This window comes from Ammospiza caudacuta, chromosome 23 (assembly GCF_027887145.1).
Source record: "Ammospiza caudacuta isolate bAmmCau1 chromosome 23, bAmmCau1.pri, whole genome shotgun sequence".
Taxonomy (NCBI): Eukaryota; Metazoa; Chordata; class Aves; order Passeriformes; family Passerellidae; genus Ammospiza; species Ammospiza caudacuta.
The window spans coordinates 8,716,081-8,731,505 of NC_080615.1; the positions used below are offsets into that span (position 1 = coordinate 8,716,081).

Consider the following 15,425-nt stretch of genomic DNA (forward strand, 5'->3'; position numbering starts at 1 on the left):
AACTCAGGTGTCCCAGGGGTGGAAGCACCCCTGCCCCATATCGGGGGAGTCAGAGCATCATCTCTCACCCCAGCTTGGTGTGAGAAGAGCTGCAGCCAGCCTCTCCTCTTTAGGGCAGGGACAGCAACACATCAGCCCTCAGTGCCATGGAAATATTCCTTTTTTTGGGAGGTCTTGAATAAATCCATGCAAGAGACTTTGCTCAGGGAGAACTTTTATACTTTTAGTATCTGTTGTTCCTTAGGGTTTGGGGTTTTTTTTTATTTTTTTAACAAAGGTTTTAGTTGAGCAAAGAATCCCATCTGTATGGCTTTTTTATTAAAAGATAAAAAGCTGGAGTTCACAGGAGTTAGCATTAAGTCACAGTCCGCAGCAATCCGAGGTACTCGCTGGCTGGGGACTCTCTCTGTTTATTTCAAATACCCCTTTATCATCCTGTTGAAAGAGCCCTGTGCTCTGTAAAGCTCAGCCAATTGAAAAAAGAATCAGATAATGAAGACTGATGCTGCACTGATGACAGCCCCTCAGATCTTCAATAGGATTGCTCCAAAATCAAAAGACTTTTGCGTTTTATTGTCACACTCGTGGCTCAAAAATAATTAAATGGAATCTTTTGGCTCTAGAAACAAAAATGAAAATTTTAAAACAGCCCCCCACACCTGCAGGAAAGGGGCTAATGGGGATATCCAGCGGGCATTGGGCTGGATTCTGTGTAAATTTGCAGATTGTGCAGATTCTGTGTGAAAATGTGGCGATGGCAGCAGGTGCCCAGCACATGTGTGGTGGAACAGAGGTGACACCACCGCTCTGGGTGACAGGAATGGCACCAACCCCAGAGCTCCCAGCCTGATGGAGCTGGAGAACCCCACGTTCCCTTGCCCTTGGCACAGCTCTGAGCTTCAGCTTCCCTTCTACCTCTGGAAACTGAACAAATTCGTTGCTCATTGCAGTGGAAGGCAGATAAATAAAATATATTGGGAGCGATTTGTGCTGTAACTAAACCCTGAATTTATAGAGGGAGAGCGTGGCCAACGACAACTTTGTCACAGCACATGAAAGCCTGGAAATCGGGCTTTGCACTTTTACCTGATCTCCAGATCAGACATCTCCAGACTCCCCAGGCTGGGCACGGGTTTGGGGAGCAGCTCTCTGGTCACATTGGGGGTCCTGCTGGAGGAAGGGACACGGCACACCCAGCCAAGATGGGTTTTAGGCAAGGCATTAAACCCGAAATGCTATAACTTGATTATTTCTTCTGCGGGCTCCTTTTGACAAAACGCCTCCATTTTCAAAGAGGTACACAGGATTTAGCCCCGCACCGCTTTCATGTGAATTGTGTGGCTAAAGTTCCATGCAGCTCTTTGAAAATTTCAGAGCCGGCGCTTTCCCCAAGATCGACAACTGTTTTATTTCTCTTGACAGAAAATGGTGAGAGAACAAACACTGCCAGGGTGGGGGAAGCAGTTTGGTCGTGGGCTCTGCAGCACCTTTAATGTGAGCCTCAAAGAGCCACACAGGAATGGCAACTCTGCTGTACCTGCACAAGTTCTGGGGGATTGTCATTTCCTAGGAGGGAAAACTTGGGTGGCTTTGGGTTCTTTTTCCCTTCTTACATATAGGGTTGTAGAGAACAGCACTTTGGGTCCCTCTGTCTATACATGAAACCAAGGAAAGGGAACTGATTGATCATTGGTTTTGTAGCCCCATCTGAAAACATTTTCTACCATAAATTCTTCTGCAGTGGATGTGATTGGTGCCAGTTATTTGTAATCCTTGGGTGATGCTGTGTCTCCTAAGACCATTCCCAATGGTGGCAGAGGCAGGACTGGCACCAGCTTGCACCAGGATTGCTCCAATCCCTGGCCCAGTGTGTTGGCAGCAGCTGCTGCTCATCCATGGATCTAAGGCTTCATCCTGCTTCCAAATGCCACGCCAAGCATGTCCAAGCCACTGTCCTGTGCTGTGCCACAGGGGGATAGAGCACAAATCGCCTTGATCCTTCTCCTGCCTTTCTCTCTGCATCTGAAACTGTGGGGCTTGGCTCTGTCTCTGGAAATATACCACAGATTGGAATTCTCATTTTTAAGTTCATTTCTGCTCTGATTTAAAGGCTGAATTAACAAACAATGGCTTATTTGGTTTAAAATGCAAAAACACCATCTGGTCTTTGAGATGTGCTAAGCCGCAGCGGGGGGAGCCAGAATGACACATGGGAAGGGTCTCCAAGTGGCACGGGTGAGGCTCCCGGGAGGAATTCCTGCTGCTCCTGACCCATGTCAAGGCAAGGAAAGCTGATCTTTGGAGTGGGCATTGCTGCAGCTGCGGCTGGTAGCCTGGGGACAGCTCCATTTCAGGGGATGCTGCGCTTCAGCCTCGCTGCTGGCAGCTCAGAGCAGCGTCCTGGGAGCTCTCCTCTGTCCCTGGCTCCTCTCCTCACCCCGATGGAAAGTTCTGGAGGGGCTTCCACAGGCATTGCTGGCCCTTGGGTTTTCCCTGGGCCACAGGCTTAATTAAGCCTTGCTCCAGAGCCGACACAGGGCTTTCCATCCCTGGCATCCCTGGCTCAAGTGATTCTCAGGAGTGAGTGCCCACTCGGCCAGCGGGACTCAGGGATGACCTCATCCCATAAAACCCTCGATTACACCCCCCGTGCCCGTGGCTCAGGTCAGTCTCTGTGGTCCTTCATGCCCAGCCCTGTGCCCACCCTCCCCGTGCCACTCCCGGCTCCGTGCTGTCCCTGGCTGCTGGTGATTTGATTTAATGCAGCTTTCAATCACTGCCAGCGGGCCTCGCGCTGCAGCGGCATCACTGCTAAACACTCTGTGACAAATAATGTGAGGCTAAGCTTCCAGGACAGAGGAAATCGCTTTCCTCTCGAAATGAGAGCTGATGCATAATGGAAGGCACTAAGACGTCTCCAGCAGGAGCATCGGCAGTTTGAGCCCGTCCCGAGTCCCCGTCCGTCTGCCGACAAGACGCGGGAGGGGAGGGCAGTCATTTCCTAGAGTTCAGCATTTGCAATTTGCATTCTATAATCTCCCGGCCATTTACCAGCGGATAATTTGTCATGGTTTGCTTTAGCTGTTGTGATATTGATATTTATTATGCAAATTGTATTTCCTACTACTTATTGTCCTCAGCCTCGGAATCCTTGAATTATTATAAACCTGTTTAGTTAATAGGGGTTGTCTCTGCATTGATGCCTGAGCGCAGCGGGTCGCAGTGTGGGATATCCTGCAGGGGGGCTGCACTGGGTATTTGGGGACAGGCACACCCATTTAGGGATGCCTGGATATGGGATGGCACAGTGGCCACTGGAGCTGCTCTGCTGGGTTTGCTGGGGCTGGAGTCCTTCTGGAGAGGAGGGAATTTAGGGTCCCAGTGTAAAACAAATGCTTTCTCACTAACTGGGGTGAAGATGGCTTAGTTATGGGATTGTGGTGGTTATGGTGGCCCAAAACTCTACTTGTTGAGCAGAAAACAGATGTTTGGCATGGCTATGGAGCAGAAAAGCTTGTCATCATGGGAGACAGAGAGTGGCATGGGGAGGTGGTGATGCCTGAAACCAAGTCCCCAGCAGAAGCATTTTGGGTTTTCTTGATTGTGAAACCAGCCTGGTTTCACATTCCAAAGGGTGAAAGCTCTCTCCAGCCCCACAGTGTGACTCAGTGCTTGCCCTGGGCGGTTTTAACCTCAAGCTTGGCAGAATCTGGGATGATGAAGTTGAACTGACAATTCACCTGCCTCAGGTTAACTTGGAATAGCCTAATTAATAAGGTTGGGAATATTCGACATCCTCTGCGTTTGCTCCATTAACGCTTGCATGGACCCGTTGTCAGCGATTCCATGGTTCCATTGCTGGTGCCGTGGGTGGGGGGAAAGCTCGGACCCTTCCCGGGCGGGATGAATCCCCCAGTGACCCCGGCCGCTCCGTTTGCCGTGTGTTACGGTTCAGCTGAGCACTCGGGGGGACGGCAGGGCGCAGTTCCGGGGCTTTACTCGCCCATCGGCTCCGTTTAAATCCGGTGCGTGGGTGAGAAATCCGCAGAAAAGGTGGCTTGGTTGCCGGGCTGCGGTTACCGAGCCCCGACCGCCGCCGCCGCCGGGGGGCTCGTGGGCTCCGGCCGCTCCGCGCCCCCGGAGCCGCCGAGGCTCAACACCGCCTCCAGCGGCGCGGGGCGCGCTCCGGCGGGGAGCGGCACGGGGAGGGGGACACGGTCCCACCGGGAGGGTGCACCGGGGCAGGGAGGGGGCACGGACACTGGGGGACCGCACGCTGCTGAACGCGGGGATGCCGGGGGGGGACACTGCGGGACGTAGAGCGCTGGCGGGGGGGGCCCGCGGGAGGAAGGATGCTGGGGTGGAAGCAGCTTTGTGGGGTACAAAAGGGGTGAAAGCTGCGGGTGGGGCGCGGCGGTGCGGGGCCCGGGGGCGGTGCGGGCCCGGGGCAGTGCGGGGTGCGGGGGCACGGCCCCGCCATGGTGCTCCCGCCCGCCCGTTCGGGGGCCGGGCCGGCCGTGCTCGGTGCCGCCCGTGCCCCGTTCGGCGCTCTCCGCTCGGGGGTCGGGCCGGCCGCGCTCGGTGCCTCCCGTGCCCCGTTCGGGGGTCGGGCCGGCCGCGCTCGGTGCCGCCCGTGCCCCGTTCGGGGGCCGGGCCGGCCGCGCTCGGTGCCGCCCGTGGCCCGTTCGGCGCTCTCCGCTCGGGGGTCGGGCCGGCCGCGCTCGGTGCCGCCCGTGCCCCGTTCGGGGGTCGGGCCGGCCGCGCTCGGTGCCGCCCGTGGCCCGCTCGGCGCGGGGCGGAGCGTGCCGCCGTGTCCCCGCCCCGTGACGCGCCATCTCCCGCGGGCGGCGCGCGGCGGCGGCAGAGCGAGGCAGGTGCCGGCGATGGCGGGTCGCGCCCAGCCCAGCGGCCCCGCGGGCAGCGGCGGCGGCGCTCCGGGGCTCCTCCCGCTGCTGCTGCTGCTCCTGTCCGCCGCCGCCATCATCCCCCGAGGTAGGAGGGACGCGGCCCCGCGCACGGGGCTCCGCGCGGACGGGCGGTACCGGGCGGGCGGCGCGCGGAGGGGGGTTCGCGCTCGGGGACCGCGGCGGCGCTCGGGCGGCCCCGGTTGCGGCGGGTGCGGGGCGAGCCCGCCCGCCCTCCTCCGGCCCGGGCCGTGCCCGGAGCGCTCGGTGGTCCCGGGGAAGCGCCCCCGGCGGCGGGAGCGGCGGGCGGGCTCACCCGCGCGTGGCGGCGCGGGCAGCCGCTGCCGGTTTCCATGGAAGCGGCTTCTCCGCTGCCCCGGGGGGTCATCAGCGGCCCCGCAATTAAAAACTAATTGCTTTGCGCGCCCCCTGTATCTCCCCCCTCTCCGCCCCCCCGGTGTTTGCGGCGCCGCGGGGATGCTGCGCCCCTGCGGGAGCGGGGAACCTGTTGGAATCTGAGTGGAACTTGCGCGGCGCGTCGCTCTCCCTCTTCCTCTCTCTCTCCGTCTTCCTCGCTTCCCACCCTCTCTCTCCTTGCCCTCCCCTCTCCCCCGGTGCCCCCTGCCGCAGCCGCGCCCCCCGCCCAGCCGGGCGCGCTCGGGGCGATCGCTCGGGGCTCGGGCGCTGCGGCTGGAACGGGCGCTGGTTCAGTGTGGCTAACGAGGCTCCCCGAGCGGGGCCGGTTGGGTTCTCTCCGCGGCGCCCTCGAGGTGCGGTGCCCCCTCGGGCGTTGGGCGATCCCCCCACCCCGCCTGGCTTCGCTCCCCGCCGAGCCCGGAGCCGCAGCAGCGACCCGGCTCGTGTCCGGTGGCTTCGGTTCGAGCATCCTCCGTTAACGCCGCTCACGTTTCCAGTACGTCCGTGGGGCGGCACGGTGCCACACGGCCGTAGGAGCGGTGCAGTGTCCGGGATGTTTGGGAAGAACAAGAGGCCATTGAACGATCTGTTGAATCCCGCTCGTAGGAAAGGGGGGACGAAGGGGCCGCCAGCCCGGCGAACAAAGAGCTTTATTCACAGCCTGTGTACATGTCCATGCTTCCCCGCTCTTCCCGGGCGCCCTTTTTGGTGGGGTGGTGGTGGGGGGAGAGCGCCGGGGTCGTTTGCAGCTTGTTCTCCCCGCGAGCGGGGCCGGGGCCGTGCCCGCCCGCCGGCTCCGACCGGGGCTGCGCCTCGCGGCCGCGCTGCCAGCCCCAAGGGCGGCTCTGCCCCGCTCCTTCGCCCCGAGCCCGTTCCGGGGAGCCGGGGCGAAGGAAGGGAGCCAGCGCGGCGGCTCTTAGGAAACGCTCCGCTCCGGCTCCCCGCGCCCGGGCTTCTGCGGGCGCTGTGCTGTAGATTCCCAGGTGTCTCGTCACAAGGTGCTGTTTGTGTGTTCGGTGCTTCTCGCTGCCTGGTGAGCTTCCCGCCGGTGTGACCTGGGACCAGGTTGGGAATACGAGCCCGGCTCCTGGCCGGCCGCCTTCATCCTTTGTTTTGCTGTCTTGCTCACCTCAGTTCTCTGAGAGCAGTGTTTAGCTGGAGGCCAGTGATCCCCGGCAGGCTCAGCCTGTTCGCCGCTGCCCAGCCAACGGGTGGAACTGTGATTTGGGGTCGCAGAGCTGCTGAAGGGAAGCAAAAGCAGGGCTGGATGCTGGCTCGCAGTGGCTGTGCCTGACCCGAGCACCGGGGTGAGAAGCACCGCGGTGAGAAGCACCGCACGGCATGCGCTGAGGGTTGTGGTAAGACGGATATTTTGTGGTTGCGGTGCTGTGTTGTGAGTTGCAGGATAAAATCCCAGACTGTCTGCATTTAGGTGAAATTTCCTTACAGTTGAGGACCTTTTTTTCCCTTTTTCCCCCCGTTCTCCCCCTTTTCCAAGCTAACAGTGTTAGCTCCAGTGTTCTGCGAAGAGCGAATTAGTGTGAGGCAGCAGCGTCAGCGCAGAGTGCTGTGGCTCCCGCACGGCTGCCACCCGAGGCACAGCGGTGCCAGCGCTGTGTCACCGCCTTGGTGGCACCCCGTGATGCGGAGTGTGGCTCAGGGTTCTGCTGCCTGCTCTCACCGAGGTGGCTGGAACAGCAATAGGCAGCAGCGAGGCTGGGTTTGGGAAGAGCCGTGCAATCGGGTGGATCCGTGTGTGTCCGTGGTTCCTCTCCAGCCACTCCCGATGCTCTGCGGTTCGTGGAGCTCCTGATGCCCCTGTGCAGCAGGGCGAGGGCTGAGGAGCGCTCTCGGCTCACTCTGAGGCGCTTGGGCAGCTCTGGGCTGGAGCTCGGAGTCTGTCTGCGCTGGCACTCGGCACTTCAGGGACAGCAACTTTCCAGCAGGAACCTCAGGAGGTGTTTGGAGACGGTGTTGGTGTGGAGCCGTGACCCGGCCGTGGCACGGAGCTGGCCAGGGCTGCTTGTGGCTGCAGCCTCCGTGTCTGCCGACACCAAACCGGCCCGTGAAGGCAGGGAGCGCTCCCAGCGCGGCTGCGCTGAGCCAGGCTCCTTTGTAAACACAGCGTGAGTTTCCAAGGAGCCTTTGTATGCAAGCGAGGCGAGGCTGCTCGTCCCTGGCCTTCAGCAACACGCGCTGCGTGCTGCATGCGACGCAAACACTGGCGGGGAAGGGGCTGGGGAATAAAGCGATCCATCTGGGTTGCAGCTTGGGCTCATTTGTCTTGCGTGTAGGCAGTTGAGCCCAGGTTTATAAGCACGACAATCTGGTTTGAAACCACTGCCAAGGAGGCTCCTGAGGATGGCAAGGCGAGGAGATCGGTCGGCTCCGTGCGTGCTCGGCTCTGAGGAGGGAGCGGCTGTCAGCACCTTCTGCAGGATGGACATCCCCGGGGGGACGCTGTTGGATGGACACCGCTGGGATGGGCGCTGCCGGTGTCCCTTGGCACGGGTGGCCGCTGCTGGTGGCAGAGGTGGCTGCGGTGACAGGAGGCCGGAGAAGAGCCGCGCTCCCCGGGGACCCCCCGGCCGTGCTGCCGCTGCTGCGCTGCCGTCGCCTTTGTTTGCCTTGCGCTGTCTTTCCTGGTGTGTAAATAAAGGAGCTCTGTAATCAAACAGCGCTGGCTCCGTCGGCCGGGCGCTTGGCGAGCCTTCCCCGGCCCTGCCAGCGCCGGTGGGGCCGTGCCTGTGCCATCAGCAGTGAGCTCTGTGCCCTATTGCTGCCTGGAAAATGGGTCAGTTCCTTAACCCTGCGTCTGCCCGGAGTCAAACCTGTGTTCCAGCCTGGATACACCCTCTGCTTGAATGGACCATCCGAGCGCTCCTCAGAAAAAGCAAAGCCACCTTCCTGCGTGTAGGCAGAGTTTTCTGGATGTTTCTCTTGAATGGCTGTTTTTCTAGGGATTATTGTCAGACTTTGTATAGGGGTTTTGACAACCTGTTCCTCTTCTGGGTGTTGGTGGCACTTCTGTCAGGAAAGCAGGGGCTCCCTCCTGTATCCAAACATTTCGGTTCCTGTCTGCGGCTCCAGATGTGAGCAAGCTCCGGGAGAGGAGCGTGAGGCTGCAGCCTTCCCTGGAGCTGAGCCAGGAAGTGAATGCTTAACACAGTGCATTGAGAGCACAAGCAAAGCTGGACACACAGCCAGGGTCTACCGAGAAATTGGATGCTACATATTAAAAAAAATGAGTTGTGCTTGTTCCTCCGGGGGACATTGTGAGGTGCAAACCCACCGGCGCTAAATAAAGGGACGCTGTGGAAACCTGCCACGAAGGAGAGACCCTAGGTGGAATGTTGTAATTAGGAGTGGTATGTACTTGCTGAAGTTCCATAAATCAGTCTCTTTCCCGGGCTGTAATTGCCGGCTGCAGGAGCAGCTGCCGCTGCGGTTCCTGGGGAGCTCCGCCACGAACGCTTTGAAGGTCGCCCAGCGTGGGCTCGGCGCTCGGGGCGGCGTGCTGGGGAGCAGGGCGGGCTGGGCTGCGCGCAGGCGAGCGCAAGGGAAGTGCCACGAGGCTCCATTCGCTCTCGGCCCTGGCAATTGGGAACACAGCGAGCTGTGGGCCGGCTCTGCCCCATGAGATGAGCTGTGGTTCAGCCACGAGCTGCATTTAGTTATTGCAGTTTTTAATTTGCCATACTGTGGCTGCAGGCGACTCCTCTGCTGGCCCTGCCCGTGTGTGACCGCCACCCGCCTGCTGTCAGCCTCTTTTGCTGTGGAAACAGTTTTTCTTCTTCCCGGTGTCCTCGGTACCTGTTGAACCTCTTGGTTTTCCTGCTGTGTTGCGCATCAGGCTCTCATATCTTTGCAAGGCGTTGGGTTGGGTGTTGGGGAGCCCTGCAAACCACTGTACGCTGCTGGATGAGGCTCTGGAAACCCGAGTTTCGTGCCAGTGTGTTTCACCCATCCCAGATTCCAGCGAGGAATGCAGATCCCCAAGGAGATTTGCCTCTCGGGGTTTCTCAGAGCCATTGCTGAGCCCACACCACACGCTCACCCGCAGTGTGTGGCTGGTGGCTGCTTGCATTTAAAACGCTTGCCTGGGACGTACCAGGGACATTTGCTGCCCTCCACTCCTGGTTATTTTAGACCAGCAATGTCCCTCTGTAGGACTGGGCTGGCTATTTTTACCCTGTGGTGTGGTTTTAATTTACTGTGTTCTTCTGTGGTTTAAAAACTTGAGCATTACAAAGACTCTGCCCTTACCAAATTCTCAAGGTGAATCAGTAGAATATTTGATACCCCATTAAGTTCCAGTCTGAAGGATCAAAGAGATACTTAGGCACATCTTTGCTCAGAGATATAAAACTTTTGTGGGCTGTAGCATAACTGGAAAATGTCTTTAGTTTTGCTTTTTTAGGTGGTTTTTTGTCCCTGGAAGTGCTGGAGCCCCTTGGTGTTGTTGTTTGCTGACAGTCTCACAGACTGGTGCTGCCTGCTGGCAGCTCTGTGCTGGCTTTGCTTCGGTCCTGCCCCAATGACACAGCCCAGGTCCCCCTCCCCTCCTAGGGCAGTTCCAGTCAGATGCCAGCATTGGAAGGGGAATAGTCTCTTTACAGTGAACGACTGCCAATGGGTTTTAAAGCCCAGGTGTGCATTTGGCAGTGGGAAAAAGTTGTGTTGGAAACTCTGCTCCTCTGCCAATCCCAGCTGTGAAGTTTGCCCTCAGCAGTTACACTCCTGGCTGAGCCTTCCCTAGGAAATGTCCCATTTTCTGGAGCCCTTGGCCATGGGGGATGGAGATGTCTGCCTGCAGATCAGGGAGATGCCAGTGAGCCATCAGAGCCAAGGCTGCCCACAGGGTCACGCTGCCTCTTGAAGTTGTGCTCAGCCTGGAGCAGTTGGGTGTATAAACCCCTGGGTTCAGGTTACATCTGGAATAAACTGCTCTGATCTCATGGTGTCCTCTTTTAGCAGTTAGTGAGCCTGCACCTGATTTATGATCTCCTCCAAGGTCTGCTTGCAGAATGGAAATGTCACTGCATGCCCCACGCTGTCAGCAGGGCTCTGGCTGGAGCTCTGCAGTGGGGCCTTCCCTTCGCAGGGACGCCCTTGGGTGCTGGTCCTGAATGTGGTGACTCTTGGACTGAGAGCCCTCAACATTTGGTACAGGAACAGGGCAGCAATGTTTTTATGGAGATGAATTTCTCATGGAGAGCAGGGACCATACTGGGTAAGCTCCATCAAGGCTGGTCTGGGAGTGCTGTACGGGATGGGGGCCCGGTGGGGTCCTGTCACCCTGGGCTGTGTGACACCTCATCTGCGAGGTGGGAGCACCCAGACCCCGCTCCCACCCTGCTCCTGCAGGGTAGATCCCCTCTCCAGAGTGTGACAGGAAGAGAGGAATATGAAGCAGCAAAGTGACATTCCCTCCCTCCCCTTCTCCCCCCGTGCAGCAATAGAAATACGAGCCTGAGTCTGCAGCGTCAAAAGAGAGATCAGAGTAATCGGATCAAGCATGAGGAACTGCTTGTTGCTGCTTCCCTGTTTTTAAATGAGGCTGCCTGGCAGCTTCCCTGGCAGAGCACTTTCAACATGACTCGTGTTCAGCTTTGGAGCTGGGGTTGCAGCAAAGTCGGGCTCCGTGAGAATTGGGCTGGAAAGGGAACTTTGTGCGTAGCCTCTGGGCTAACACACAGAAATAAAGGCTCCCTGTGCCCCCACGGCCCTGGTTCTGTAGCCGAGCAGAGGCACATCTGTCCCCAATTCTGCAGAGAGAGCGCTCTCACTTTGTGCATTTATCACAGTGATGCTGCTCTGGGGTGTGCCCCATGATGCCAGTACATCCCTGACCTTGGGGAAGCACAGTGACTGTCTCCAGAGCCATTTCTGCCTCGCTGCCCTGGTGTGGCACGGGATAACTCTGTCTGTGGAGAGGTGTTGCAATGGTGCAGCTGGGTCAAACCAGGGGAGAGAGCTGCTGGCCCGGCTGCAAAGGCTTCTCTTCATGCAGTGTCTGTGTGCTGGCTGGGTGCAGGTGGACATCCATCCATCCATCCATCCATCCATCCATCCATCCATCCATCCATCCATCCATCCATCCACCCACCCCACTGCTCCAAGCACCTGGTTGTTCACCTGCACTGCTGCAGTGCCTGTGCTCACAGAAACCCTGCATTGCTCCATGGAGTCTGGTTGTGAGGTTGTTCTGCTAATCCTGACTGGTTTCCCAGTAATGACAACCTGAAATATCCACATGTAGAGAGCTGTTGCTGTAGCTGAGTCTGTTTTGCATTCTCATTCTGAGCTATTTGGCTTGGAAACATGGTTGGACCCCTTTGCCTGTGCTCCCATTGCCTCTTTGACGTCTTCATTCCTGTTGGCTGATGCAGACATGGTGTTGGAAGCCTGGTGGAAGCAGGGAAGCTCCCAAGGGTTACTGCTGCTGCTTTTCCCACTCTGTATGGAATTAGGTGCTGTTTTCAGCTGTTTGAGGACAGGCCTTGCCATGCACTCACAGGCTCTTTGAGCAGAAAGCACGCTGTGCTGGTTTGGGTGTCAGAGCTCTTACAAAGCCCTTGTGCCAGATCTCTGCCTTGCTGGGGAGGGCTGTGGCTGACGGGGCACTGTGAGATCCCAGGGATGCTGTCCCTGCTGTGGTTCCCTGTGACAGCCAGGCTGGGCTCCTGCACTGGGGAAGCTGCTGACAACCATCAAAGCCCCGAATGCCTGTCATCATCAGCCCTCAGCCTTGTCAGGCGGAGCTGCTGGGGACACTTGGTTTGTCAGGACTCCTCGGAGCCAGCCAGGCTTCCCAGGGTGGGCTCAGCAGGAGCAAACACAGCCAAACCCCTGCTTGCCTTGGGAAGAGTTGTCGTGGCGTTGGCTTGACAGCAGCTCTGGTTCTGCAGGCGCATCCGTTCCTTTGCCACCCTCATTTGTGCAGTCGGGAGGAGCAGCGTGTGGCTCCCCAGTTTGCAGGAGGATTCCTGTCCTGGAGGGTGAGAGGCAGAGCAGATCTCTGTCTGGATCAGAGCTCTGTGACAGCCCTGTGCTTGTGGGGACTCACTGGGATGGAGCAGGAGCTGCGGAACCCACTGCTGCTCCTTGTCCACAGTCACTGTCCAGGTGGATGCAGGGGGGTTCTCTTGGTGCACGGAATGTGAGCGTGATTTCTCCTTTGGCACTTTGCTGCCCTTCATTTGCTGTGATTTTACAGACTGCTCGGGATGAAGACGTGCATCATTCAGAGTCTGTCTGCAGGGTCAGGGCACACCGTGGCTTTTCCTGCCCTGCCGCAGTCACAGCCTGGTTTTCCTCAGCTCCTGGTCTGTGGGTGGCTCCAGAGGAGACGTTACTCATCCCTGAGTAGGCAGAAGCACCGAGAGCGAGTCCCACGCTGAGGTTGCTGAGCTCTGGCCACACAAACAGCTTTTCCTTCGATTTAAAGGTCTTACAGCCCTAATCGTTCCCTGGAATCTTTACCAGAAGGCACAGGTTTAATCAACTCCCCAAATCCATAACTGCCAGGTATTGCTTCCTCAGCACGAGGAGCAGAGCCGTGCCTCTCCCTGGGAAGGGTGAAGATTAAAGTGGGATAGACGGGAGATTAACAGTGTTCCCTTCAGACACCGCCAGGGAACGGGGAGACGCTCCGAGAGGAGGAATAAAGGAGATTCTTGGAGGCAAATCACTTACTGCTCTGTAGGGATCCGTGGAGCCTTGTAAACAGAGCCTTTACAGCAAGCCCAGTGCTCTGGCTCTTAAATCACTCTGGGAGAATTTTGGATGCACAGTTAAAGGATGCTCCTCCAGGCTCTCATTAGCAAATTGGATCCAAAATTTTCGTGTTAACACAACATGACGTGTGTGGAATGCAGCTCAGGAAGGTCGGTCCAGCTGTTGGGTCTGGGATACTCTGTTTTCTGTTGAGGTTGGGTGGGTCTATTGATCTCATTGCTGTTTTGGAAGGGGGAGGTTTAGCAGAGTCCCATTAAATGGATTTCAGTGTTTCCTTCAGAATAACTCGTTCTAAGTTCCTACAAGAGTAAATGTCTTGTGGACAACGTGTTGTACTCACAAGCCACTGCTTCTTCCTCTCCTTCCCCTCGTGCACTGCATCCCTCTGAATCTGACTTCTTTGGACAAGGCAGGAGAAGGAAATGAAAATAGCTCTCCATGGCTGATGGGGCCTGTGGGGTGTGAAAATGCTGTCTGAAGGTAGGGAGTGACTGAAATGATCCTGCAGGAAACAAATGAGGATTAATAAGCTATTTTCAGCCTTCCCATTTGCTTCTTCCCAGGGAGAGCCCGGTGGAGTGACCAGTCCAGTGGGTGTCCTGAGGGAGAGGGGGTTTTGTGCTGCAAAAATTAATGTGGATGTTGGTGGGTGTGCATGCAAAAGGAGGATATTGGAGGAAAGTGGTTTTGGGATTCTCCTCCTCCTGGATTTCACTGCCCAAGGAGCAAATCTTGCTGAAAGCTGTCCCTGAATCCTCTGGGGAACCTTTGGAAATGCAGCTCCTCGTTGCTTCATGTAAAATGTCTTTGTAGCAGTTGAGGATGCTGGCGTCCATTAAAGACACAATCCAAAGCCATGTGAGAGCTTTAATAACTTGGTATTTTTGTTGTGCCAAAAAATCCAATTACATACGGAATCACTTTTCCTTTGTAAAGGTCTGGGAAAGTGTTTGCCTGAACTGCTGTGGAAGCGGCATTTCAGTGAACCAGCTGAAAAGTCACTTTTGTCACTTTAATGGGTGTAATAAAACGGTCCATCCTGGGGGAGTGAGGGAGGGCGACAGAAAAGCCTCTCTGAAATTGGGATCTTTTAATTTTAAATTGGTTCCTCGGATTTACAAGGATTTCAAAGGCAGATGGAGAGGGAAGAGCTCTGGGTAGCTGTGGAAGCAGCTCATCCCTGTTTTTCTGAGAAATGTACAGATCCCATGGATGGAGTGTTTAGGAAATGGACATGAAATACACACGTATATACAGGAAATGCACAAAGCCAAGCATGGGAGGGTGTGGATGGCTGGGGGCTTGTGGCTGTGGCAGGCAGGGTGGCCCTGGGGGCTCAGCTTGTGCTATCAGTGATCCTGGAGTGCCATCACTGCTTGTTTCCCACCCAGTGTGGTTCTGTTTGTCTGGTCTCCTCCTGGAGTGACTTTTTTCAGCCTTCATTTGTCCAGATTATCAGCATGCAGAGGAGAGCTGCCTGGTATTTACATGATTTAGTTGTAAATATGGTTAAGTGTTGATAGATATTGTTGTCATAAGTGCTTACAGCTCCTGGACTGATTACTGAATTTCTTATGTGGAAATGTGTACAAGCTCGGCGTGCGAGCAGCTTCCCAGGGGAAGTGTGAGGAAGGAGCCTGTGGTTTCCGTGTGGAAATCAAAGCCCAGATGTGGCTGCAGTGGGTGAATTTATGGGGGAAGTGCTGTCGGGTTTGGCTGGCAGCAACTGGGGCTCCGAGGCTGTGATGGAGGGAGAATAAAAGGCTCTTGTTGCCTGTTTTTGGGAACAGATGCTGCTCTGTGGAACAACTATTAGGGGCTGATATGCATAGGGAACATCTGTAGGGTTATACACCAGGGCTCCGGCTGAGGGATGTTCATCCCCGCCACTGGGCTGATGGAACAAATGTGTTATTTGCTGGTAGTTTTATTTTTAATTGACCGATAGGCTGTGCTTGAGCCGCCCTTGTTTAACAGTCTTATTTCCAGAATGCTTTACATCCCTGCTCAGAGCCCTGAATTAGCAGACGAGTGTTTCTGGAAGTGTCTCTCTGAATGCAGAAAGCCTGGATTTGGCAGAATCCTCTCCAGGGGGGTGAGGATTGCGGAGGGCTCTGTGATCCCGATCACGGTCCTGAGAACCTGTGCATCCTTTGTGTTTGCCTGCAGAAAGGCAGATTTGCGGGGTGGTTTGGAGTTCTGAGGTCGGAGCAGTTACTAGGATAAAGCACGGGAGGAGAGGCCAGCTGTGCTGTGCTGTGCGTGGAGGGGATTTGTGGATGCGATGTTCAGCTCAGCGCTGAATTTAGGGCAGAGATAAAAGCCTCTCCCCGCCCCGGAGTGCTTCTGTGTGTAATGCCAACG

At 56.7% G+C, this 15,425-nt stretch overlaps 2 protein-coding genes across 2 annotated transcripts in view; one reads left to right on the plus strand and one right to left on the minus strand.

The window, feature by feature from the left end:
• Window positions 1-4,076: 4,076 nt before the first annotated feature.
• Window positions 4,077-4,835, minus strand: LOC131567383 (basic proline-rich protein-like). Its single transcript, XM_058818969.1, has one exon. It carries the CDS (start codon window positions 4,833-4,835, stop codon window positions 4,077-4,079), a length of 759 nt encoding a protein of 252 aa, XP_058674952.1.
• Window positions 4,836-4,883: 48 nt separating this feature from the next.
• CADM1 (cell adhesion molecule 1) overlaps window positions 4,884-15,425 on the plus strand; it is a 135,896-nt gene continuing 125,354 nt past the window's right edge. Inside the window, exon 1 of the mRNA XM_058818998.1 lies at window positions 4,884-4,992. Coding sequence (XP_058674981.1) covers window positions 4,884-4,992 — 109 coding nt within the window. The remainder of the gene's footprint in view (window positions 4,993-15,425) is intronic.

Excerpts from the sequence above, each read along its gene's own strand:
- LOC131567383 (XM_058818969.1), bottom strand. The coding sequence starts at position 4,835 with ATGGCGCGTCACGGGGCGGGGACACGGCGGCACGCTCCGCCCCGCGCC.